Here is a 26,603-nt window from a genome sequence, read left to right as displayed (position 1 = left end):
TCTTATGGGTAATCACCCAGACTACATTATTTCAGAACTCTACAGGTCCACTTCCAAAATTTTCACAAAGCAATGGATCATTAAGGCCCATCTATTATTTATTTTTCTTCCCACCATTTTCTTCATTTGTTCAAAATTTATCACACAGATGCTGTATGATCTGTTGATTATTTCTAGAACTACTTTTTTATTTTATTTCCAACACTATGGTATTAACTGAGCCATAGTTTCTCTTTTTGCCCCTTCTTTCCTGATTAATGGGATTATGTTTGTTCCTTCCAAACTATAGGACCATTTAAAATTTAGATCTTCCAGAATTCCCTATCAGTGGATCCACTATCTATTGACCTCAAGCCCTAGGATATAGGCATCATGGCCAGAAATTTGTTGTTTTTTAGTCACATTAATGGATTTAAATTTAAACTAGTGGTAACACTCTTACCAGTCCCTGACTACTTTTGGAAGATTTGAGTTTTCAATGAAAACATACAAAATATTAGTCTAATTCCTCTCAATTAGAGGAAGAATTCTTCTTACAATATTTCTTGTTTGTCAGGGCAATTCAAAAATATTATTTTTAATTGGAACAAAGGAACAGATAGTCATCTATTGATGAGAAGCGATGACCACTACTCCCTCACCAAACAAAGCTATCAAAGACTTCTGCACTCACAGCCTTGAGATCCATATCACCTCTCATGCGAAATTCAATGGTTTTGCCCATGATAAAGACTCCTTCATTCCCACGCACAATCACACGGTCACCAGCACGAATCTGAAGATCTGTGCTATGATTGCTTGTTACCTGAAAGAATGATCTAATTTAGGTCAGTCACTGATATTGAATATGTCAGTACAAATAAATTTTCAAAACACAAAATGGAATTTCCACAAAATGTTCTCATGGTATTAGTTTCCAGCATCTATTTTATAGATATGTTTTACAGTATCAGTAACATTTATTGTTGTAAGTATAGGGAAATTGTTTAACGCATTTAAGGCAATACTCTAACTACTAAACTTACCAATACAGCTGAATCCTCTTTCTCTCTCTTCTGGAAATCCCATAAATATGATACTCATGGAACAGACCATGCCTTGTGAATGATAAATGTCATGTGAAAATAAATAGCATGCAGACCCATCTAAAAATACACATTATTAGAATACCAATGCAATGGACACATGCATGAGTGAAATGTAGGGATGTGAGAGAAACATGAGTATCAGGACAGCCACAGAAATAGACCTACAACACATTAGAAAACTGAACTGATTTCCAAACCAAAAAAATCATAATAGCAAAGTCATTAAAAGAATTTTAAAAATCTATTGATCAGTACTTAATAGTAATCATCAATTTCTAACTAGGATATTTTCATTATTTACAGAATTTCTTTCAAGAATAAATAGTGTTACTAAGACTGGAAAAGGATTGGGGTTGGTGTGCTATTGGGGGTCAGTGCTGTTCCACATTTACAGTACATTCACTGATAAACAGTGAAGAAGCAGCTCTGGAGCAATCAGAAATGATGAACATAAGTTAGTTTAGGAAAACGGATTGTTTGATAGAGAGGCTGATGCAATTTTACATGGGTGGGTATGAGGTAATACATATTGGAAGGAAGAATTGAGTATATATTCATTATGTTTGCTGAGGTACCTAGATGATAAGGAAAAACTTTAGGAGTTCAAATATATAATGGGAATTCAGGTAGATAAACACATTTTTAAAGGGCCCAGTAGTATGGCCTTGAATTGAAAAACAAGAGATTGTGGATGCCCTTATTGAATGTACATTACAATCAAAGAACTCATTTGCATAGATTTACCAGGCTAATGCCTGAAATGGAAACTATGAGTTGAATTGTATAAGGTATGAGGTGTATACTGGCTGCCCTGCAACCATTTGTAGGCCGTGGTCATTAAGAAACTGGAGCTAGGAGTTCCATCTGTCAAGGGCAAAATCTCATCAAAGACTGGTGCCAGCCAAAGAGATACTGGAAGCTCTCTAAAACTAGGAAAACAATAGACAATAGGTGCAGGAGTAGGCCATTCTGCCCTTTGAGCCTGCACCACCATTCAATATGATCATGGCTGATCATCCTTAATCAGTATCCTGTTCCTGCCTTATCTCCATAACCCTTGATTCCACTATCCTTGAGAGCTCTATCCAACCCTTTAAGTGAATCCAGAGACTGGGCCTCCACTGCCCTCTGGTGCAGAGCATTCCACACAGCCCCACTCTCTAGGTGAAGAGGTTTCTCCTCATCTCTGTCCTAAATGGTCTACCCCGTATTTTTATGCTGTGTCCTCTGGTTCAGCACTCACCCATCAGCGGAAACATGTTTCCTGCCTCCAGAGTGTCCAATCCTTTAATAATCTTCTATGTCTCAATCAGATCCCCTCTCAGTCTTCTAAACTCAAGGGTATACAAGCACAGTCGCTCCAGTCTTTCAGTGTAAGGTAGTCCCGCCATTCCAGGAATTGACCTCATGAACCTATGCTGTACTCCCTCAATAGCCAGAATGTCTTTCCTCAAATTTGGAGACCAGAACTGCACACAATACTCCAGGTGTGGTCTCACCAGGGCCCTGTACAGCTGCAGAAGAACCTCTGCTTCTATACTCAATCCCTCTTGTTATGAAGGCCAGCATGCTATTAGCCTTCACTATCTGCTGTACCTGCATGCTTACCTTCATTGACTGGTGTACAAGAACACCCAGATCTCTCTGTACTGTCCCTTTACCAAAGTTGGTTCCATTTAAGTAGTAATCTGCCTTCCTGTTCTTGCCACCAAAGTGGATAACCATACATTTATACCATACATTTATCCATATTAAACTGCATCTGCCATGCATCTGACCACTCACCTAACCTGTCCAGGTCACCCTGTAATCTCCTAACATCCTCCTCACATTTCATCCTGCCACCCAGCTTAGTATCATCAGCAAATTTGGTAATGTTATTACTAATACATCTTCTACATCATTAACATATACTGTAAAAAGCTGCGGTCCCAGCACTGATCTCTGCGGTAATGGAGCCATTTATCACTACTCTTTGTTTCCTGTCAGCCAACCAACCTTCAATCCAAATTAGTACTTTGTCCCCAATATCATGCGCCCTAATTTTGCTCACTTAACCTATGTGGGACTTTATCAAAAGCTTTCTGAAAGTCCAGGTACACTACATCTACTGGATCTCCCTCGTCCATCTTCAGAGTTACGTCCTCAAAAAATTCCAAAAGATTAGTCAAGCATGATTTCCCCTTCATAAATCCATGCTGACTCTGACCTATCCTGTTACTACTATCGATGTGTGTCATAATTTCATCCTTTATAATAGACTCCAGCATCTTTCCCACACTGAAGTCAGACTAACTGGTCTATAATTTCCTGCTTTCTCTCTCCCACCTTTCTTGAAAAGTGGTACAACATTATCCACCCTCCAATCCACAAGAATTGATTCTGAATCTATCGAACTCTGGAAAATAATCACCAACGCATCCACGATTTCTTGAGCCACCTCCTTCAGTACCCTGGGATGTAGACCATCAGGCCCCAGGAACTTATCAACCTTCAGAACCAAGTCTCTCCAACACCAATTCCTGGCAAATATAAATTCCCTTAAGTTCAGGTCCTTCAGTCACTGTTACCTCAGGGAGATTGCTTGTGTCTTCCCCAGTGAACACAGATCTGAAGTACCAATTCAATTCTTCTGCCATTTCTTTGTTCCCTGTAATATATTCCCTTGTCTTCAAAGGCTCAATTTTAGTCTTGACCCTTTTTTGTTGCCTTTAACATACCTAAAAAAGCTTTTATTATCCTCCTTTATATTTTCGGCCGGTTTACCTTCGTACCTCATTTTTTTCTCTGCATATTTCCTTCTTAGTAATCCTCTGTTCTTTAAAAGCTTCCCAGTCCTCCGTTTTCCCACTTATCTTTGCTATGTTATACTTTTTCTCTTTTAACTTTATATGTTTCTTAACTTCCCTCGTCAGCCATGGCCACCCTAGGATCTTTCTTCCTTTTTGGAATGAACTGATCCTGCATCTTCTGCATTATACACAAATATTTGCCATTGTTCCTCCACTGTCATCCCTGTTAAGGGATGAACTTTGGCCAGCTCCTCCCTCATAGCTCCATAGTTCCCTTTATTCAACAGAAATATTCAACAGAGTGGGATCGATCAGCAGCAAAACTTGATGAGAAAAAAACTCAAGTGTGATGTCTCAGAATAACTGATGGGTGAGTATTTTGCTCATTTATCATTCAGGACTGAATTAATTTATTAAATAAACTTTGTGAAGTCATCCATTTTGGTAGGAACAACAGTAAAAAGGGCTACTACTTGAATGGAAACAATTGCAGCATGTTGCTGTGCAGAGGGACCTGGGTGTCCTTGTGCAGGAATCACAGATGGTTGGTCTGCAGGTGCAACAAGGAATTAAGAAGGCAAGTGGAATTTTGTCCTTCATTGCTTAAGGGATTGAGTTTACAAACAGGGAGTTTATGTTGCAGCTCTGTAGGGTACTGATGAGGCCACACCTGGAGTACTGCATGCAGTTTTGGTCTCCTTCTTGAGAAAGGATGTACTGGCACTGGAGGGGGTACAGAGGAGGATCACTAGGTTGATTCTGATGTTGAGGGGGGGTTGGCTTATGAGGACAGACTGAGATTATATTCATTGGAATGTAGAAAAATTAAGGGGTGGGGATCTTACAGAAACATATGAAGGGAATAGATAAGATAGAAGTAGAGAGGATGTTTCCACTGGCAGGTGAGGCTAGGACAAGAGGGCATTGGCTCAGGGTTAGAAGGAGCAGATTTAGGACTGAATTGAGAAGGAACTTCTTCACTTGGAAGGGTGTGAATCTACAATTCCCTGCCCAGTAAAACAATTGAGAGTTCCTCAGGAGATGTTTTTAAAGCTAAGACGGATAAATTTTTGAATAGTTAAGGAATTAAGGATTATGCTGAGAGGGTGGGTAAGTGGAGCTGAGGCCATGAAAGCATCAACCGTGATCTTACTGAATGGCGGAGCCAGCTCTAAGTGCCAGATGGTATACCCTGCTCCTCGTTCTTTTGTTTTAAATGTCAGGTTTTATAAATATTAGTATTTATAAAAGATTTATTAAAGCTTATCGGGAGGTGTAGGGTTTATTGATCATACTTAAGTTTTAATTCATAAAGATTTAATTTAATTCATAAAGATGGCAAGGCAGACATTGTGTGGGAAGTGGGAGCTTTTGGAGTCTACTCCACATGATTCAAGGTAAACATATATGCAGTACGATTTCCAGATTAGTCTAGATTTGGTTCAATGACTGAGCAGACACTGCAATATGTTAGGAAGGTGGGATGTTATCTGGATGCTTTGTTTCAGGCAGTCTCATCCCTTAGAATAGGGTCTTCTGATTTGGACATGGTCAGGACATCAGGGTGTAACTGTAAGTGAAGTAGGTAAGGGGCATCAAAATGTTAGAATTGCAGGAGCCTCAGCCTTTGAAGTTGCCCAACAGATTTGAGGTTATTGTATAGATGAAAACAAGCACTGCAGGGTGGGTGGATGAATGAACTGACCATCGCATCATTATATAAAGGAGGAGTTGACAGGAATGTAGTGGTAGGAGGGGCCAGCACTGGGAATTAGATACAGTTTTCTGCAACTGAGAGAGAGGGAGAGCCCAGATGATTGTGTTGGCTGCTTGGTTTCAGTGTTTGGGATATCTCCTTTCAACTGAAAAGGAATTTGCAGCAGAGGATTATATTATGGTTCATGGTAGATACCAACATCGACAGAACTAGAAAAAAGATCTCGCTAAGGGAATATGAGCAGATTGGGGCTAAACAGAAACTCAAGGGTAATCTCTGCATTATTACTTTAACCAGGTGCAATTTGCATGCGAGGAGCAGGAGGGTCGACATTTTGGGCATATCATTCCTGATGAAGGGCTTATGCCCAAAACGTCGACTATCCTGCTCTTTGGATGCTGCCTGATCTGCTGCGCTTTTCCAGCACCACATTTTGACTCTGACTCCAGCATCTGCAGTCCTCACTTTCTCCACGAGCAATTTGGCAAAGGTTACCAAAAGTTAGAAATGAATGCATGGACTGGTGTGGGTTTCAATTGTCTGGGGCACGGATACCAGTACTGGGAAAGTGTGGACCGTTAGGATGGCCATCACCTGGATCTGCTCAGACCAGGCTTCTGGCATGTTGAATTACTGGGGTGGTGGACAGGCATTAGGTTTGGAAGAATCCTACAAAACACGACAGAGAAGACAGGAGAGCAAGTTAGTAATAAGGGAAATGATGATAGAAAAGGACTGAGTGGAGAAACCTAAAAGTGTAACAGTAGACAGGGCTAGAAGTTAGAAAAAAAATCTTCAGACAAAACTGATTACAATGTGACTGAATTTCACAGTTTGAGGGAGATGAGCAGATCTAAGATTAGAATTTTAAGCTGAAACAAGGGCATATATGAGAGAATGAAAACAGCTGGCAAAAGTAATCTGGAAAACATAGGTTGGTAGAAATACCATACCAGACATTTTAAGGAGATGTTTCAGAACATCCAAAAATATACCAAGTAAAGTTGTAAGGAAAGGATATGTGTGAAATAGCATAAAGTATTAAACATCAAAGAAATCAAACATGATGAATACTAACCCTCTCTGTGGATGCCTTTTGTACGTTCAGTGTCTTCACACCTTTGGGTAAATGAAACTCATGAGTATCATAGTCAGTGCTAAACACAGTCTTCTGGGTCCGGGGATCAACAAACGACATTCCAATATCACTAGTGATGGAGGTTTTATCTTTGTCTACACGGAGCTTGGTTGTTCCCTGCTGAAACACCACCTAGAAAGGGCATAGGATCAAAAGTTGCAATTATAAATCCATAAACAAATTAATTCAGACCACAAAAAAGAACTGCACAGGAACTCATTTAAGTTCATTTGTCTTTGTCATATTGTAAGTTTGTGAATAAATAACATAACTAACAGTTTGGCTGGTTTTCAGAGGTTGTGGGTCTCAGGGTTGCACCCACAGCACTTGCTTTGGCATGGAGAGGCAGTATATGTAAGGCAGTCATTTCCCCACACACTTCATGATGTTCTCAAAAACAATAGAAAAAGATAAAGGTAGGTGAACTAACTTGTACGCTCTCCTTCAAAAGAGGAGGAACTGTATGGTGGGAAAAGCCTAAAAAGGAAATTAAAGTTGTCCAACTTCTAGAATATGCTGCCATATGAAAATACTAACAAGTGTTCTGCATTATGACTTATCTGATTTTAAATTATACAGCATTACACAAATTACAAATGACTTGTTTTTTTTAATTATAATTTTGAATTTAAAGGTATTTGCATCTAACATCTTTGCAGCACAGATTTACTCATTTTAATAATGGAGGTTTGTTTTTATATCGACTCCAGTTAAACATTTGGTGCTGTTAAATTAGAAAGGACCAATATGTTCACTCATTCTGTGGTGTATTAGTTGTAGAAATTCAAGGGACAAATGCCACATTTCCAATATTACTCTCCTCCATGGCTTTGCTTAGTGCTTCAGGGCCAAGCAACATTTGGCTCTGCCCTTGCCCTGCACCCCCCCCTTCAGTCTCACAGTAGGTTGGTTGGAGATCCAACCATTATCAACAGTATAAACAACAAGTTTGACAGGTGAATCATTGATTTTTTCCTCCCCATTTCATCCTCCTCCACTGACAATAACACAGATGGTCTGGTGCCCAGGATTTTTCTTCTTAAGACCAGTTTAAAAAGTTTGGAGTTTCTGTTGCTTGTTCCATGTGCATTAAAGAATTGGAAGGTGAATTAACAATTGATTTGAAAAACTTAACTGAAAACTAACGGAGATTCAATTCTTACATATGTGGACTGAGACAATGCATGCAGAGAATTGGTGGGTAAATTGAATCGACAAAAGAATCTATGAATGAACAAGCAAATAAGGAAAATGACCCTTTACAGGTGCTGTATAAGGAATTGGTTCTGAAAGAATTAACACTGAAATTCCATTAGCCCTACCTAGTTTGATAATGCCGCAGAGGCAACCGAGTTCTGCACGCGTATGCAAAGGGAATAGATGCATTCTGCACAGCTGACAGTCCTTAGTACTGATGCCTGACTAGTAATGTAAACTGTATTTACTGCTGTCATGCAATAAACCACCTTGTTAATTACTACTGAAAATTGAAAAAGCCCGAGCATAGGAGGCTTGGTGACAGTGAGCTCTCTCAACCACTCCTAGCCCAGTGTCACTTAGTAGTGGCAAATATCAGAACAGCCTAATTGCAGGTCATGACATTAAATAATCCCTATTCACATTCCTGATTAAAAATACTGCATATGAAAGGCTGGATGTTGGCATTAACTGTGCACCACATTCACTTGTTCTGAAGATATACTTTTCTTCTCAAAAGAGAAAATCAATTGATGGTAGAAACATCTCCATTTGACCTGTTAAAAAGGTAATTATTTTTTCCCTACAAGCTCTGAACTTGACTTTCAGATTGTCTTTGTCTCCACATTTGGGGTTACCATGCTCAGCTTGCTGTTAAGTACAGCTTTAGTATTTGTGAACCTTGTTTGCAAACATGTATGACCAAACAAGCAAACCTGAGCGTTATCTAAATCAGATAAATAAAGAACTGTGGATGTTGGAGATCTGAGACAAAATCAGATATTGCTGGTGAAACTCAGCAGGTATGCTCACATCTGTGGGAAGAGACCACAGTGTTAATGGTCTCAAAACATTGAATCGGCAATTTTTCAATGCGAGGTATGCAGCATGATGCAAGAACCTTTGGTGTTAGGAATTCTGTCCTGACACGTGACCTTACAAAGAACTCAGACAGCAAGGACAGAATACTTCTAATTATTTTACAATGTTGCCCATCGGTTGTCCAAGCCTCACACCCATAAACAAGTGATGTAAGAAACGCTGCCTGGTGAGTAGACTTCAATCTTTCTTCTGAGACAGACTTTGGCAAGAGGAACTGGCTTTTTGCCAGGTGATCGCTGATTTTGTTTTCCACGTAGTGTTATTGAAGGTCATACTCAAGATAGCTACATTACAGTGAACAGAGGGATGTGTTGTATTAATAGTGACTATGGGATCTGCGAGTACATGATAATGGGACTGGTTGATACAAGATATGTGTCTACTGCGGACACTTTTAGGTAGTGTTCTAAGGCAAGGGCTAAGCAATCAACAAGTGGCCGAACATCCTCCAGTGTACGTGCTTTGAGAATAGTTATTTGTGGTTGAGTCTCCTCAGTAACTGTTTATTGACCTTTATGTAAGTCTCAACATCCCTTGCAAATTGAAGAGGTTGTTGTCTGTCCTGAATTCCATGTGGGGTTGGAGGAGTCACCTTGCTAATTAATAACTGGTCTATTTTGAAAGAGGACAGCAAAACTTCCAGTTTTCCTCCAAGTATCAGTTACTCTGGTGGAGAATGAAGGAATAAACTTTGAGAATTGCAAATTTTAACCAAAATTTGTAAAAAAAACATGCAATTCATAATAGGTAAGTGCTAATAGGTACAGAAGGAGAATGGGATTGATGAATCAGCTGAAACCTAATCAGGCTTTCAGAGTTGCTGTACTTCACCATTATCTACCACAGGCACACACATGATTATACACACACTGGGGCACGCTGCAGGGTGGGGGGGAATACACTGCTTGCTTGCCTGAAACCTACAGTACTTTAAAAACATATTTTTATATTCATATCATGCATTGCCGATCTACAAAATGCATACATTAAAATTAATATGCTTCTAATGTTAGTAACTCTAGAATGTTACTGGACTGGTTTATTGCTGTTTTATTTTTGTTGGCATTTGTGAGCACATCAAATTTCAAGTATTAAAATGGGGTTACATTGGAAAATAGTCTGGAAGCAGTGTCATACAGAGATTTGAATGATCGGAATTTTAGATTTGAGCTATTGCTGGATTGGGAACAAATGTGGGACAGGAAAGTTAGAGGTGATGGGTAAGCGTGACCTGGTGTGATTTTGGATAATTGTAGCAGAGTGTTGTATGAGATTTTCTTTTTGAAAGGAGGATGAAAGATAGAAATCAATCAGGAGAACTCTAGTTTATCAATTCAACCATCAAATCTAGAAGGACAAAAATATGAATATGACATTTAGCAGGACAGATTGTTGCAGGGGTGGAGATGGGTAACAACAGAGATTTAAGGAGGCAATCTTGGTATTGGGAAAGGTTACTTGGTAGTTGGCAAGGGTTTGGGGAAAGGGGAGGGGGAAGAGAACAAGTCAGATGTTCAATGCTGGATTAGGATTCTATTATGTAAACAATCTGGCACAGCTTCAAATCATGGCCAGAGAAGGGGATGGAATATTTGGCTTAGAAACAAAATTAGGGGTGGCGAAGAGAATAGCTTCCAAATATTTAACTGGAGCTGCAAATGTGTTGCTGGTCAAAGCACAGCAGGTTAGGCAGCATCTCAGGAATAGAGAATTCGACGTTTCGAGCATAAGCCCTTCATCAGGAATAAGAGAGAGAGAGCCAAGCCGGCTGAGATAAAAGGTAGGGAGGAGGGACTAGGGGGAGGGGCGATGGAGGTGGGATAGGTGGAAGGAGGTCAAGGTGAGGGTGATAGGCCGGAGTGGGGTGGGGGCGGAGAGGTCAGGAAGAGGATTGCAGGTTAGGAGGGCGGTGCTGAGTTGAGGGAACCGACTGAGACAAGGTGGGGGGAGGGGAAATGAGGAAGCTGGAGAAATCTGAATTCATACCTTGTGGTTGGAGGGTTCCCAGGCGGAAGATGAGGCGCTCCTCCTCCAGCCGTCGTGTAGTTGTGTTCTGCCGGTGGAGGAGTCCAAGGACCTGCATGTCCTCGGTGGAGTGGGAGGGGGAGTTAAAGTGTTGAGCCACGGGGTGATTGGGTTGGTTGGTTCGGGCGGCCCAGAGGTGTTCTCTGAAGCGTTCCGCAAGTAAGCGGCCTGTCTCACCAATATAGAGGAGGCCACATCGGGTGCAGCGGATGCAATAGATGATGTGTGTGGAGGTACAGGTGAACTTGTGGCGGATATGGAAGGATCCCTTGGGGCCTTGGAGGGAAGTGAGTGTGGAGGTGTGGGCGCAAGTTTTACATTTCCTGCGGTTGCAGGGGAAGGTGCCGGGGGTGGAGGTTGGGTTGGTGGGGGGTGTGGATCTGACAAGGGAGTCACGAAGGGAGTGGTCCTTGCGGAACGCTGATAGGGGAGGGGAGGGAAATATATCCTTGGTGGTGGGGTCCGTTTGGAGGTGGCGGAAATGGCGGCGGATAATACGTTGTATGCGCAGGTTGGTGGGGTGGTAGGTGAGAACCAGTGGGGTTCTGTCTTGGTGGCGGTTGGAGGAGCGGGGCTCAAGGGCGGAGGAGCGGGAAGTGGAGGAGATGCGGTGGAGGGCATCGTCGATCACGTCTGGGGGGAATCTGCGGTCCTTGAAGAAGGAGGCCATCTGGGTTGTGCGGTGTTGGAATTGGTCCTCCTGGGAGCAGATGCGGCGGAGACGAAGGAATTGGGAATATGGGATGGCGTTTTTACAGGGGGCAGGGTGGGAGGAGGTGTAGTCCAGGTAGCTGTGGGAGTCAGTCGGTTTATAATAGATGTCTGTGTTGAGTCGGTCGCCCGAGATAGAAATGGAAAGGTCTAGGAAGGGGAGGGAGGAGTCTGAGACAGTCCAGGTGAATTTCAGGTCGGGATGGAAGGTGTTAGTAAAGTTGATGAACTGTTCAACCTCCTCGTGGGAGCACGAGGCAGCGCCGATACAGTCATCGATGTAGCGGAGGAAAAGGTGGGGGGTGGTGCCAGTGTAGTTGCGGAAGATGGACAGTCCATCTTCCGCAACTACACTGGCACCACCCCCCACCTTTTCCTCCGCTACATCGATGACTGTATCGGCGCTGCCTCGTGCTCCCACGAGGAGGTTGAACAGTTCATCAACTTTACTAACACCTTCCATCCCGACCTGAAATTCACCTGGACTGTCTCAGACTCCTCCCTCCCCTTCCTAGACCTTTCCATTTCTATCTCGGGCGACCGACTCAACACAGACATCTATTATAAACCGACTGACTCCCACAGCTACCTGGACTACACCTCCTCCCACCCTGCCCCCTGTAAAAACGCCATCCCATATTCCCAATTCCTTCGTCTCCGCCGCATCTGCTCCCAGGAGGACCAATTCCAACACCGCACAACCCAGATGGCCTCCTTCTTCAAGGACCGCAGATTCCCCCCAGACGTGATCGACGATGCCCTCCACCGCATCTCCTCCACTTCCCGCTCCTCCGCCCTTGAGCCCCGCTCCTCCAACCGCCACCAAGACAGAACCCCACTGGTTCTCACCTACCACCCCACCAACCTGCGCATACAACGTATTATCCGCCGCCATTTCCGCCACCTCCAAACGGACCCCACCACCAAGGATATATTTCCCTCCCCTCCCCTATCAGCGTTCCGCAAGGACCACTCCCTTCGTGACTCCCTTGTCAGATCCACACCCCCCACCAACCCAACCTCCACCCCCGGCACCTTCCCCTGCAACCGCAGGAAATGTAAAACTTGCGCCCACACCTCCACACTCACTTCCCTCCAAGGCCCCAAGGGATCCTTCCATATCCGCCACAAGTTCACCTGTACCTCCACACACATCATCTATTGCATCCGCTGCACCCGATGTGGCCTCCTCTATATTGGTGAGACAGGCCGCTTACTTGCGGAACGCTTCAGAGAACACCTCTGGGCCGCCCGAACCAACCAACCCAATCACCCCGTGGCTCAACACTTTAACTCCCCCTCCCACTCCACCGAGGACATGCAGGTCCTTGGACTCCTCCACCGGCAGAACACAACTACACGACGGCTGGAGGAGGAGCGCCTCATCTTCCGCCTGGGAACCCTCCAACCACAAGGTATGAATTCAGATTTCTCCAGCTTCCTCATTTCCCCTCCCCCCACCTTGTCTCAGTCGGTTCCCTCAACTCAGCACCGCCCTCCTAACCTGCAATCCTCTTCCTGACCTCTCCGCCCCCACCCCACTCCGGCCTATCACCCTCACCTTGACCTCCTTCCACCTATCCCACCTCCATCGCCCCTCCCCCTAGTCCCTCCTCCCTACCTTTTATCTCAGCCGGCTTGGCTCTCTCTCTCTTATTCCTGATGAAGGGCTTATGCTCGAAACGTCGAATTCTCTATTCCTGAGATGCTGCCTAACCTGCTGTGCTTTGACCAGCAACACATTTGCAGCTGTGATCTCCAGCATCTGCAGACCTCATTTTTTACTCAAATATTTAACTGGAAGAAATTTTGTTACCAATATTAGTTGTCAGACATGCAACGTGACAAATTAAATGCAATGGAGGTCACTAATTTTCAAGGGAAATCTTGCTTTGTTTCTGATGTTAGGGTTCAGAAAAGATTTACAAGGATGTTGCCAAGGTTGGAGGATTTGAGCTATAGGGAGAAGTTGAACAGGCTGGGGGTGTTTTCTCTGGAGCCTCGGAGGCGGAGGGATGACCTTATAGAGGTTTACAAAATTAGGAGGGGTATGGATAGGGTAAATAGGCAAAGTCTTTTCCCTGGGGTCAGGAAGTCCAGAACTAGAGAACATAGGTTTAGGGTGTGAGAGGAAAGATATAAAAGAGACCTAAGGGGCAACTTTTTCCACACAGAGGGTGGTACAGGTATGGAATGAGCTGCCAGAGGATGTGGTGGAGGCTGGTACAATTGCAACATTTAAGAGACATTGGATGGGTATATGAATAGGAAGGGTTTGGAGGGATATGGGCTAGGGGCTGGCAGGTGGGACTACATTGGGTTGGGATATCTGGTCGGCATGGACAGGTTGGACCGAAGGGTCTATTTCCATGCTGTACATCTCTATGAGTCTGTATCATTGAGGAGCTGCATGCAGATAAGAAATAGGATGTCAAGGGTAGATATTTGGAGAACTATAGATGAATACTTTTACATTTCTAGCCTGACATGGAAACTCAGCTATTTTGAAGGGATATTAACGGTTTATCCACTATGTTATATTTGTTAGTGCTATGACATAGATCAACTCGTTATGTCAACTCTCTATATGTTCAGCTTTGAAAACCTTAACATTTTTTCTACAATCAACTCATTTTTGCAAGCATTGTAAAGCATGCACACTTAAATTAATAAAGGGGATGGACTTACTGGTTGATTATTGCCAGTGATCAACAAGTCTTCATCTCTTCTGCCTCCTACAGTACTCTTGTGCATGGGATATACCACTCCCATGTCAGATTCCTGTTTGAACCGTAGCAACCCTTCCTCGTGAAACTCCATACTATCACAGCCATTGGGCCCAATGCGAATTACTGCCCAGATAACAAGTGTAATCTGAAATAGTAACAATCATCTTACACAATGGTAAAATTTGAAGAATGTCCATTGTGACATGTCGCATAACCAGAAAGTCAGCTGATAAATCAAAATTAAAAGCACAACTGACTTGAGCTAATTAACCTACTCCTGCAAACTTTGTTTTAACCACCATTCTCGATAAACCAGCAGAAATCATCTACCTCAAACACTACAATGTCAGAGTGTTTATAGGCAAACAAAGTATAATAGTGATGTTTATACCCCCACATTAAGTTTCTGTTACTATGTTTCTAATGGTTTTAGGAGGTGTGTCGATGTTTTCACGAAGAGTTTTTCTCAGGATGTTCATGTCTTGAAGCTTTACTTGGGTTTACTGCAGTTATGTTACCTCTTGATTATGAAGAGCATTTGATCAACCAGTGGACTCCTGGTCCCATTGGTGCCAGTTGAAGGTTTTCTATATTTTAATATACTCTTCTTTCCACTATGTCACGCAAGGAGGAAGTGGTCAAATGGGGAGCCGTGGTTTACTAAAGAAGTTGAATCTCTTGACAAAAGGAAGAAGGCTTATGTTAGGGTGAGATGTGATGGCTCAGTTAAGGCGCTTGAGAGTTACGTTAGCCAGGAAAGACCTAAAGAGAGAGTTAAGAAGAGCCAGGAGGGGACATGAGAAGTCACTGGCAGATAGGATCAAGGAAGACCCTAAAGCTTCCTATAGATATAATCAGGAATAAAAGAATGACTAAAGAAAGATTATGGCCAATCAAAGAAAGTAGTGGGAAGTTGCACGTGGAGTCAGAGGAGATAGGGGAAGTGCTAAATGATTTTTTTTCATTAGTACTCACACTGGAAAAACAATGTTGTCGAGGAGAACACTGAGATACAGACTACTAGACCAGATAGGATTGCGGTTCACAAGAAGGATGTGTTAGCAATTCTGAAAAGTGTGAAAATAGATAAGTCCCCTGGGCCGGATGGGATTTATCCTAGGATTCTTTGGGAAGCCAGGGAGGAGATTGCAGAGCCTTTAATCTTTATGTCACTGTTGTCTACTAGAATTGCACCAGAAGACTGGAGGATAGCAAATGTTGTCCCCTTGATCAAGAAGGGGAGTAGAGACAGCCCTGTGAGCTGTGAAGTGAGCCTTATTTCAGTTGTGGGTAAAGTGTTGGAATAGGTTATAAGAGATAGGATTTATAATCATCTAGAGAGGAATAATTTGGTTAGGGATAGTCAACACGGTTTTGTGAAGGGTAGGTTGTGCCTCTCAAACCTTATTGAGTTCTTTGAGAAGGTGACCAAACAAGTGGATGAGGGTAAAGCGGTTGATGTGGTGTATATGGATTTCAGTAAGGCGTTCAATAAGGTTCCCCACAGGATGCTACTGCAAAAAGTACGAGGTTTGTGATTGAGGGTGATTTAGCAGTTTGGATCAGAAATTAGCCAGCTGAAAGAAGTTGGTGGGGGGGCAGTTGATGGGAAATGTTCATCCTTGAATTCAGTTGATAGTAGTGTACTGCAAGGATCCGTTTTAGTGCCACTGCTGTTTGACATTTTAATAAATGACCTGGATGAGGCAGTAGAAGGATGGTTTAGTAAATTTGCGGATGACACTAAGGTGGAGTTGTTGATAGTGCTGAAGGATGTTGTAGATTACAGAAGAACATAGATAAGCTGCAAATCTGGGCTGAGAAGAAGCAAATGGAGTTTAATGCGGAAAAATGAGAGGTGATTCACTTTGGAAGTAGCAACAGTAATAAAGAGTACTGGGCTAATGGTAAGATTCTTGGTGGTGTTGATAGCAGAGAGTTCTCAGTGTCCATGTAAATAGATCCCTAAAAGTTCCCACCCAGGTTGATAGGGTTGTTAAGAAGGCATATGCTGTGTTAGCTTTTATCGGTTGAGGGATTGAGTTTCAGAGCCACAAAGTCATGCTGCAGCTATACAAAGCTCGGCCGCATTTGGAGTATTATGTACCTTTCTGGTCACTGCATTATAGGAAGGATGTGGAAGCTTTGGAAAGGGTGCAGAGGAGATTTACTAGGATGTTGCCTGGTATGGAGGGAAGGCCTTATGAGGAAAGGCTGAGCGACATGAGAGAGAAGAAGGTTGAGAGGTGACTTAATTGAGACATATAAGATAATCAGAGGGTTAGATGGGTTGAACAGTGACAGCCTTTGTCTTCTAATGGCGATGGCAACCACAAGGGGACATAGCTTTAAACTGAGGAGAGATAGATATTGGACAGATATCAGAGGTAGTTTCTTTACTTAGAGTAGGAGGGGCGTGGAATGTCCTGCCTGCAACAGTAGTAGACTCGCCAACGTTAAGGGCATTTAAATGGTCATTGGATAAACATATGGACGAAAATTGAGTAGTGTAGGAGAGATAGGCTTCAGATTGGTTCCACAGGTTGGCGCAATATCAAGGGCCGAAGGGCCTGTTCTGCGTTGTAATGTTGTGTGTTCTATTTGCCATAATCATTACACGTAATTAAGAGCATTTTATTTCTGCCAACACCACTACAATTCATACTACACGGTGGCAGTCATCATCAACTGTCCTTGATTTGAGAACAATGTCCACTCAGGACCATGAATTTCTGCTATGGTTTTCAAGACCTGCAGACTTTTAAGCATTGAGGCAGGATGTCTCATGAGATATTGGGTTCTAGAGTGCAAGGATTGCTTCCTTTTCTTTCCTTCTCAACTACCAGTCTGCCTTTGGCCCGATTCATCATAAAGATGTTACAACTCAGAGCAGCTTGATGGACAGGTTTTGTTGCTATTTTGAATAATAGGTAGCAGGGTCCTCTCAGTTATTAATGTCAAAACTGCCATGTTCCACAGAAAGACTCAAAAATCGAGTTCTGTTAGGTATATGAAAGGTAAGAGAAAGGCACAAGTGGATATTGGACTGCTGCAAAGCCAGGATGGAGAAGTAGTAAAGGAGAACAAAAGAAATGGTGAAGGAACTGAATAGGTACTTTGCATCAGTTTTCATGGTGGAAGACACCAGCAACTTACCAAAACATCAACAGAGTCAGGGGGGCAGAGAACAGTGCAGTGGCCATCACTAAGGAGATGTTCTGGGGATTGTGAAAGGTCTGAAGGTGGATAAATGATCTGGACCTGATGGACTACACCCCAGAGTTCTGTAAAAAGATAGCAGAGGAGATGATGAGGGTATTGGTGATCTTTCAGGCATCACTGGAGTCTGGCCAGATCCTAGAGGACTGGAAATGACTGATGTAACACCCTTGTTTTAGAAAGGAGTGAGGCAGAAGCTGATTAGCCTGACCTCAGTCATTGGCAAGATTTTAGAAACCATTAAGGATGAGATTGCGGAGTAGATAGAAGTGCATAGTAAAACAGGGCTGTGTCAGCACAATTTCGTCAAGGGGATGACATGCCTGACAAATCTGTTAGAATTCTTTGAAGAGCCAATAAACAAGCTAGACAAAGAAAAGTCAATGGACGTGATCAGTTTGGATTTCCAGAAGGCTTCTGACAAGGTGCTGCCCAGGTGGAAGCTAAATAACAATCTTGACAAAGGAACTGGGGGCAATGTTCGTAAGTATCATAGAAATCCCGACAGTGTGGAAGCAGGCCATTCGGCCCATTGAATCCAAATTATCTGGGTTGGTCAGTTTTCAGGGCCACTCACCTATACCCTGTAAACGGTTTCCCATGGCTAATCCACCTAGCCTGTACATCCCTGGACACTATAGGCAATTTAATATGGCCAATCCATCTAACCTGCACAGCTTTGGAATGTGGGAGGAAACCCACACAGACACTGAGAAAACGTGCAAAGTCCACACAGTCATCAATGGGTAGAATTAAACCCAGATCCCTGGCGCTGTGAGGCAGCAGTGTTTGTCATCTGCAAACTCAGTAGCTAAGATAGATGGAGGGACAGATAGTGTTGAGGCAGCAGGGAGGCTGCAGAAGGACTTTGACAGGCTAGGAGAATAGGCAAAGAAGTGACAAATGGAATACAAAGTTACAAAATATGATATGCATTTCGGTAGAAAGAATAGGCGCATAGACTATTTTCTCAAAGGAGAAAGGAAGGGACTTCAGAGCCTTAGTTAATGATTCTCTTAAAATTAGATGCAGGTTCAGTTGGTAGATAGGAGGGCAGATATAATTTAGAATTTATTTAGAGAGAGCCAGATTGCAAGAGTGGGGATGCACTACTGAAGTATATAAAGTTCTGGGCAGACTACATTTAGAATATTGAGAGCAGTTTTGGGCCTGTATCTAAGGATGTGCTGGCCTTGGAGGAGGTTCACAAGAATGATCTCAGAAATGAAGGGCTTGCCCTATGGGGAGCATTTCAGGGTTCTGTGTCTGTACTTGATGGAGTTTAGAAGGATAAGGTGAGATATCACTGAAACTTGCAGAATGCTAAACAGCCTGGGTAGAGCGGATGTGGAGATGTTTCTACCAGTAGGAGAGACTAGCACCTGAGGGCATAGCCTCAAAATAAAGGGACGACCCTTTAGAATTGAGATGAGCAAGAATTTCTTCAGTCAGAAGATGGTTAATCTGTGTAACATATTACCACAGAAGGCTGTAGTAGCCAAGTCGTTGAGTGCATTCAAGACAGATGGATAAAAGATCTTGATTAGTAAGGGGATCAGCCATGATCGAATGCTGAAGCAGACTCATTGGGCTGAATGGCCTAATTCTACTCCAAGATTTTTGTCCTTCCCTGGAACCTTGGCCATTTGAGAGTTGAAAACATGACCTGACACGGGAGACACATTTTAGTCATCCAGACGCAGTATCCTGCTCACCAAAGTTGATTTTGCAGGAATGTTGCTTTTTTTTTTAAGATTAGATTAGACTTACAGTGTGGAAACAGGCCCTTCGGCCCAACAAGTCCACACCGACCCGCCGAAGCGCAACCCATCCATACCCCTACATTTACCCCTACCTAACACTATGGGCAATTTAGCTTGGCCAATTCACCTGACCCGCACATCTTTAGATGATGGAAGGAAACCGGAGCACCCGGAGGAAACCCACGCTGACACGGGGAGAACGTGCAAACTCCACACAGTCAGTCGCCTGAGTCGGGAATTGAACCCGGGTCTCAGGCGCTGTGAGGCAGCAGTGCTAACCACTGTGCCACCCGTGTCTGACTTCAATAAATACATTAACATTAGTACAGGCACTACTGACGGAACTGCTCAAGTATAGTCCAGTCTCACTGCTCTGAACATTAAGATGTTTCTGACTTGCACAGGAGGTCTGTGTTGTCGAACACTCATTGCTATAGTTTGTAGGAGGTTGAACTAGCACAGAGCTGAAAATGTGTTGCTGGTTAAAGCGCAGCAGGTCAGGCAGCATCCAAGGAGCAGGAGATTCGACGTTTCGGGCCAGAGCCCTTCATCAGGAATGAGGAGTGTGCGCCAGGCAGGCTAAGATAAAAGGTAGGGAGGAGGGACTTGGGGGAGGGGCGATGGAGACGCGATAGGTGGAAGGAGGTCAAGGTGAGGGTGATAGGCTGGAGTGGGGTGGGGGCGGAGAGGTCAGGAAGAAGATTGCAGGTTAGGAGGGTGGTGCTGAGTTCGAGGGAACCGACTGAGACAAGGTGGGGGAGGGGAAATGAGGAAACTGGAGAAATCTGAGTTCATCCCTTGTGGTTGGACGGTTCCCAGGCGGAAGATGAGGTGCTCTTCCTCCAGCAGTCGTGTTGTTATGTTCTGCAGATGGAGGAGTCCAAGGACCTGCATGTCCTCGGTGGAGTGGGAGGGAGAGTTAAAGTGTTGAGCCACGGGGTGGTTGGGTTGGTTGGTCCGGGCGTCCCAGAGGTGTTCCCTGAAGCGTTCCGCAAGTAGGCGGGCCGTCTCCCCAATATAGAGGAGGCCAGCGGATGCAATAGATGATGTGTGTGGAGGTGCAGGTGAATTCGTGGCAGATATGGAAGGATCCCTTGGGGCCTTGGAGAGAAGTAAGGGAGGAGGTGTGGGCGCAAGTTTTACATTTCCTGCGGTTGCAGGGAGTGGAGGTTGGGTTGGTGGGGGGTGTGGACCTGACGAGGGAGTCACGAAGGGAGTGGTCTTTGCGGAACGCTGATAGGGGAGGGAAGGGAAATATATCCCTGGTGGTGGGGTCCGTTTGGAGTTGGCGGAAATGATGACGGATGATACGCTGTATACGGAGGTTGGTGGGGTGGTAGGTGAGCACCAGTGGGGTTCTGTCTTGGTGGCGGTTGGAGGGGCGGGGCTCAAGGGTGGAGGAGCGGGAAGTGGAGGAGATGCGGTGGAGGGCATCATCGATCACGTCTGGGGGAATCTGCGGTCCTTGAAGGAGGCGGCCATCTGGGCTGTACGGTATTGATCTGCGGTCCTTGAAGAAGGAGGCCATCTGGGCTGTACGGTATTGTGGTCCTTGAAGAACTGGCGCAGTTGATTGGATATTGGATCTCCTCAATGGATGTTCCAGGAAACATAACTGTCAAGGTATGAGAAGTGCTCAATGTGTTCCAGAGTCTCTCTACACATGGGAGGTGGGACATTTGGCTGACTAGTACATAAATGTTACCAAAACAAAACTCATCTAAGGACAAGCCATGTTGTTGTATGCAGTACCAAAATCAATTAAAGAGTGCTTTGCAAGTCCGCTACTGATAATGAATGACTGCAGTGTCATTGCCCAAACTCTAAACCATGCACATCTAGGTGATCAGCTTAGTTTTGGCATACAGGTGACTAAAGAGTTTTCCATTTCATCAAGATTTAATGCTGACACCAGAGGGTGATTCAGCAAAACACAGGTAAGGATTTCCATTATTATGGACAAAAGGGAATATTTAAATCATTCTATGAAAACTATTTATCTCCCTTCACAAAAATAGTTATGATTGTGACAAAATCCTGAATTTAGAGTAGTAGGAGCTCTTTTTCTTCTCCAAGCCCTAGAAGTACATGGAGCTTTGAAGACCTCCGTTGAAACACCATGAATGTCAATGTTTTTTTACACCCCCCACCCTATCTGCATTATTGTTTGTTGCAGTTCTCTCATTGGAAGTGATTCACCTTTGGATTCTACCATAGGGTAGTGGGGATAGTGCAGAAAGTATCAACTCAGATGTATTTCAAGATGTTCTTTCTAACATCAATGGATAACACTGTCATTCTCAAAAAGAGAAGTTTTATCCGGAGAGCGATGAAAAGCTTGTCCATTTCACCGTGGCACATTGATGACACGGGTAGCGTTAAAGTGGCTCCCAATGTCATTGGATGTTGCTGGATTTCTTGGGTTTTTCTTCCTATCCAGTATCTGGAGCTGCTGGAATGCTAACTTGACTTGTGACCTTCAGCTGTTCTGCCAGGCAATAAAGGATTATTGGCCTGATTTAAAGATGTCATCTATTTCATCGCTGTTTTAACTTAAGTAGACCTGGTAATGATGCTGCTCAAATCCAGTGGCCTTGGCACACTCAGCTAGCAGAGCGGACTGTTTAATCCAACTTTTAAGCACAAAGATGGTCAACATGGTATGCTACCTAATCCAAGTGGTGGTGCAACAACCTATTTTTAGACGGATGTTTATAGACCCCATTCATTTGGGGTGACCAAAGTATCCGGAAGAGAACTGTTCAGTCACAGATACTGCTGCCCTGTCCCACCACAGACGTCCAATGATCATCATATACCACACATGTATGTTTGCAGATTCTTAGCTTGGCATTTCTAACTGATAATGGTAAGGTCCAAGGGAGTGTTGCTGAACAAAAACACCTTGGAGTGCAGGTTCGTACCTCCTCGAAAGTGGAGTTGCAGGTGGATAGGATAGTGAAGGCGGCGTTTGGTATGCTTTCCTTTATTGGTCAGAGTATTGAGTACAGGAGTTGGGAGGTCATGTTACGGCTGTACAGGACATTGGTTAGGCCACTGTTGGAATATTGCGTGCAATTCTGGTCTCCTCCCTATCAGAAAGATGCTGTGAAAGTTGAAAGTAGAAATACAAGGATATTGCAAGGGCTGGATGACTTCAGCTAAAGGGAGAGGCTGAACAGGCTGGGGCGATTTTCCCTGGAGTGTTGGAGGTTGAGGGGTGACCTTGTAGAGGTTTACAAAATTAGGAGGGGCATGGATAGGGTAAATAGGCAAAGTCTTTTCCCTGGGGTCGGAGAGACCAGAATTAGAGGGCATAGGTTTAGGGTGAGAGGGAAAAGATTTAAGAGAGACCTAAAGGGCAACTTTTTCCACACAGAGGGTGGTACTTGTATGGAATGAGCTGCCAGAGGAAGTGGTGGAGGCTAGTACAATTGCAACATTCAAGAGGCATTTGGATGGGTATATGAATAGGAAGGGTTTGGAGGAATATAGGCCAGGTGCTGGCAGGTGGGACTAGATTGGGTTGGGATATCTGGTCGGCATGGAAGAGTCTGTTTCCATGCTGTACATCTCTATGACTATGACAACCTTGTCCACAACACCAAGGTTTGGTATGATTTTGTTTAACATGGGAATTTGGAACACTACCACCGTCCACATAAGTTTGATAGACTGGTGGTCACATTTCAGGGACATGTGAAATAATGACAGATTACCTCATTGCTACAGCCTTCTTTCAACCTTTGCAATCACAGATGTATAATCGTTCTCTGTTTGTTCTGCCATTGAAGACGTTATGTACTGATTCTGGGTAATCCAAGATGGAGGATGGGAAAACTTTCTGGCTGTAATAGCTGCTCCTTTATTGAGGTATTTTAGGTGTTGGAGGCGATTTCCTCGAATTCCAGGAGCAGCAATTACTGTTTTATATGCTGTTGCATTGTTTTGCAACTTTGAGAAAAAAAAGGCAAACCAACAACAGTTTTAAAAGGGAGAAGAACAGACAAGGAAGCACATGGTGAGGTCAGTGAAGGAGAGAGAGAGAAAGAAACTGGCACAGCAGTGAACCTGCACAGTTACTGCCTTTGCTGTTTGAAGTCATGTGTCGCTGGACATCGGAAAATTAACAAAGTGAAATTCACAACTGATCTTGGAGGAATTGTTTGAGCGTAGTTCACAGCTTGTAGGAAGGAGTGCTACAAGTGCTCCTTCATGTAGCACTTGTATCCTGGAACATTAACATGGGCAGCTTAATGTTCCAGGATACAAGTGCTACAGGAAGGATAAGCACAGCAGGTCAGGCAGCATCAAAGGAACAGGAGAATCGACGTTTCGGGCATAAGCCCTTCTTCAGGAATGAGGAAGGTGTGCCAAGCAGGCTAAGATAAAAAGGTAGGGAGGAGAGACTTGGGGGAGGGGCGTTGGGAATACGATAGGTGGAAGGAGGTTAAGGTGAGGGTGATAGGCCAAAGAGGGGGTGGGGGTGGAGAGGTCGGGAAGATGATTGTAGGTCAAGAAGGCAGTGCTGAGTCTGAGGGTTGGGACTGAGAAAAGGTCCCAAGGGATGAAAGCAGATTTTTCCAGCTTTCTCATTTCCCCATCCCCCACTTTTTGTCAGTCCCAACCCTCAGACTCAGCACTGCCTCTTGACCTGCAGTCTTCTTCCCAACCTCTCCGCCCCCACCCCCTCTCCTGCCTATCACCCTCACCTTAAGCTCCTCCCACCTATCGTATTCCCAACACCCCTCCCCCAAGTCCCTTCTCCCTACCTTTTATCCTAGCCTGCTTGGCACACCCTCCTCATTCCTGAAGAAGGGCTTATGCCCAAAACATCAGTTCTCAAGTTCTTTTGATGCTGCCTGACTTGCTGCACTTTTCCAGCAACACATTTTTAAGGTCTGATCTCCAGCATCTGCGGTCCTCACTTTCTCTTACAGGAAGGATAGAAAGGGAGGAAAGAGAGGAGGGGGAGTGACATTTATGATAAGGGAAAGCACCTACAGCTATGCTGAGGGAGGATATTCCTGGAAATACATCCAGGGAAGTTATTTGGGTGGAACTGAGAAATAAGAAAGGAATGATAATCTTATTGGGATTGTAGTATAGACCCCCCCCCAATAGTCAGAGGGAAATTGAGAAACAAACATGTAAAGAGATCTCAGCTATCTGTAAGAATAATAGGGTGGTTACAGTTGGGGATTTTAATTTTCCAAACATAGACTGGGATTGTCATAGTGTTAAGGGTTTAGATGGAGAGGAATTTGTTAAGTGTGTACAAGACAACTTTCTGATTCAATATGTGGATGCACCTACTAGAGAAGGCGCAAAACGTGGCCTACTCTTGGGACATAAGGCAGGGCAGGTGACTGAGGTGTCGGGGGGAGCATTTTGGGGCCAGCGACCATAATTCTATTTGTTTCAAAATAGTGATGATAGACCAGAAAAAGGATAGACCAGATCTAAAAGTTGAAGTTCTAAATTGGAGAAAGGCCAATTTTGACGGTATGAGGCAAGAGCTTTTGAAAGCTGATTGGGGGCAGATGTTCGCGGGTAAAGGGACGGCTGGAAAATGGGAAGCCTTCAGAAATGAGATAACAAGAATCCAGAGAAAGTATATTCCTGTCAGGGTGAAAGGAAAGCCTGGTCGGTATAGGGAATGCTGGATGACAAAAGAAATTGAGGGTTTGGTTAAGAAAAAGAAAGCATATCTAAGGTATAGACAGGATAGATCGAGTGAATCCTTAGAAGAGTATACTTGAGAGAGTATACTTAAGAGGAGTATGCTTAAGAGGGAAATCAGGAGGGCAAAAAGGAGACACGAGATAGCTTTGGCAAACAAAGTTAAGGAGAACACAAAGGGTTTTTATAAATACATTAAGGACAAAAGGATAACTAGGGAGAGAATAGGACATCTAAAAGATTGGCAAGGCAGCCTTTATGTGGAGCCGCAGAAAATGGGGGAGATACTAAATGAGTATTTTGCATCAGTATTTACTGTGGAAAAGGATATGGAAGATATAGAAAGTAGCAAAATAGATGGTGACACCTTGCAAAATGTTCATATTACAGAGGAGAAAGTGCTGGATGTCTTGAAACGCATAAAGGTGAATAAATACCCAGGACGTGATCAGGTGTACCCTAGAACTCTGTGGGAAGCTAGAGAAGTGATTGCTGGGCCTCTTGCTGAGATATTTGTACCATCGATAATCACAGGTGAGGTGCCGGAAGACTGGAGGTTGGCTAACATGGTGCCACTTTTAAGAAGGGTGGTAAGGACAAGCCAGGGAACTATAGACCAGTGAGCCTGACATTGGTGGTGGGCAAGGTGTTGGAGGGAATCCTGAGGGACAGGATGTACATATATTTGGAAAGGCAAGGACTGATTAGGGATAGTCAGCATTGCTTTGTGCGTGGGAAATCATGTCCCACAAACTTGATTGAGTTTTTTTGAAGAAGTAACAAAGAGGATTGATGAGGGCAGAGCAGTAGATGTGATCTATATAGACTTCAGTAAGGCGTTCGACAAGATTCCCCATGGGAGACTGGTTAGCAAGGTTAGATCTCATGGAATAAAGGGAGAACTAGCCATTTGGATATAGAACTGGCTCAATGGTAGGAGACGGAGGATGATGGTGGAGGGTTGTTTTTCAGACTGGAGGCCTGTGACCAGTGGTGTACCACAACGATCGATGCTGGGTCCTCTACTTTTTGTCATTTAAATAAATGATTTGGATGTGAGCACAAGAGGTACAGTTAGTAAGTTTGCAGATGACACAAAAATTGGAGGTGTAGTGGACAGCGAAGAAGGTTACCTCAGATTACAACAGGATCTGGATCAGATGGGCCATTGGGCCGAGAAGTGGCAGATGGAGTTTAATTCAGAAAAATACGAGATGCTGCATTTTGGGAAAGCAAATCTTAGCAGGACTTATACACCTAATGGTAAGGTCCTTGGAAGTGTTGCTGAACAAAGAGACCTTGGAGTGCAGGTTCATAGCTCCTTGAAAGTGGAGTGGCAGGTAGATAGCATAGTGAAGGCGGCGTTTGGTATGCTTTTATTGGTCAGAGTATTGAGTACAGGAGTTGGGAGGTCATGTTGCGAATGCATAGGACATTGGTTAAGCCACTGTTTGAATATTGAAAAATTCTGGTCTCCTTCCTATCGGAAAGTTGTGAAACTTGAAAGGGTTCATAAAAGATTTACAAGGATGTTGCCAGGGTTGGAGGATTTGAGCTATAGGGAGAGGCTGAACAGGTTGGGGTTGTTTTCCCTAGATATTGGAGGCTGAGGGGTGACCTTATAGAGGTTTACAAAATTATGAGGGGCATGGATAGGATA

At 43.9% G+C, this 26,603-nt stretch overlaps 1 protein-coding gene across 2 annotated transcripts in view; it reads right to left on the bottom strand.

The window, feature by feature from the left end:
* sgcb (sarcoglycan, beta (dystrophin-associated glycoprotein)) overlaps positions 1-26,603 on the bottom strand; it is a 32,862-nt gene that overhangs the window by 3,912 nt on the left and 2,347 nt on the right. For both annotated transcript variants that reach the window (XM_060824260.1, XM_060824264.1), the window contains exons 3-5: positions 14,239-14,424; positions 6,676-6,867; positions 674-805 (exon numbers count right to left, since the gene is read on the bottom strand). In XM_060824260.1, the coding sequence (XP_060680243.1) occupies positions 674-805; positions 6,676-6,867; positions 14,239-14,424 (510 nt within the window). The remainder of the gene's footprint in view (positions 1-673; positions 806-6,675; positions 6,868-14,238; positions 14,425-26,603) is intronic.

The sequence above is a fragment of the Hemiscyllium ocellatum genome, chromosome 1 (assembly GCF_020745735.1).
Source record: "Hemiscyllium ocellatum isolate sHemOce1 chromosome 1, sHemOce1.pat.X.cur, whole genome shotgun sequence".
NCBI lineage: Eukaryota > Metazoa > Chordata > Chondrichthyes > Orectolobiformes > Hemiscylliidae > Hemiscyllium > Hemiscyllium ocellatum.
Note: the sequence above shows the minus strand (reverse complement) of the source record. Positions and strands in the feature narration are given on the sequence as shown.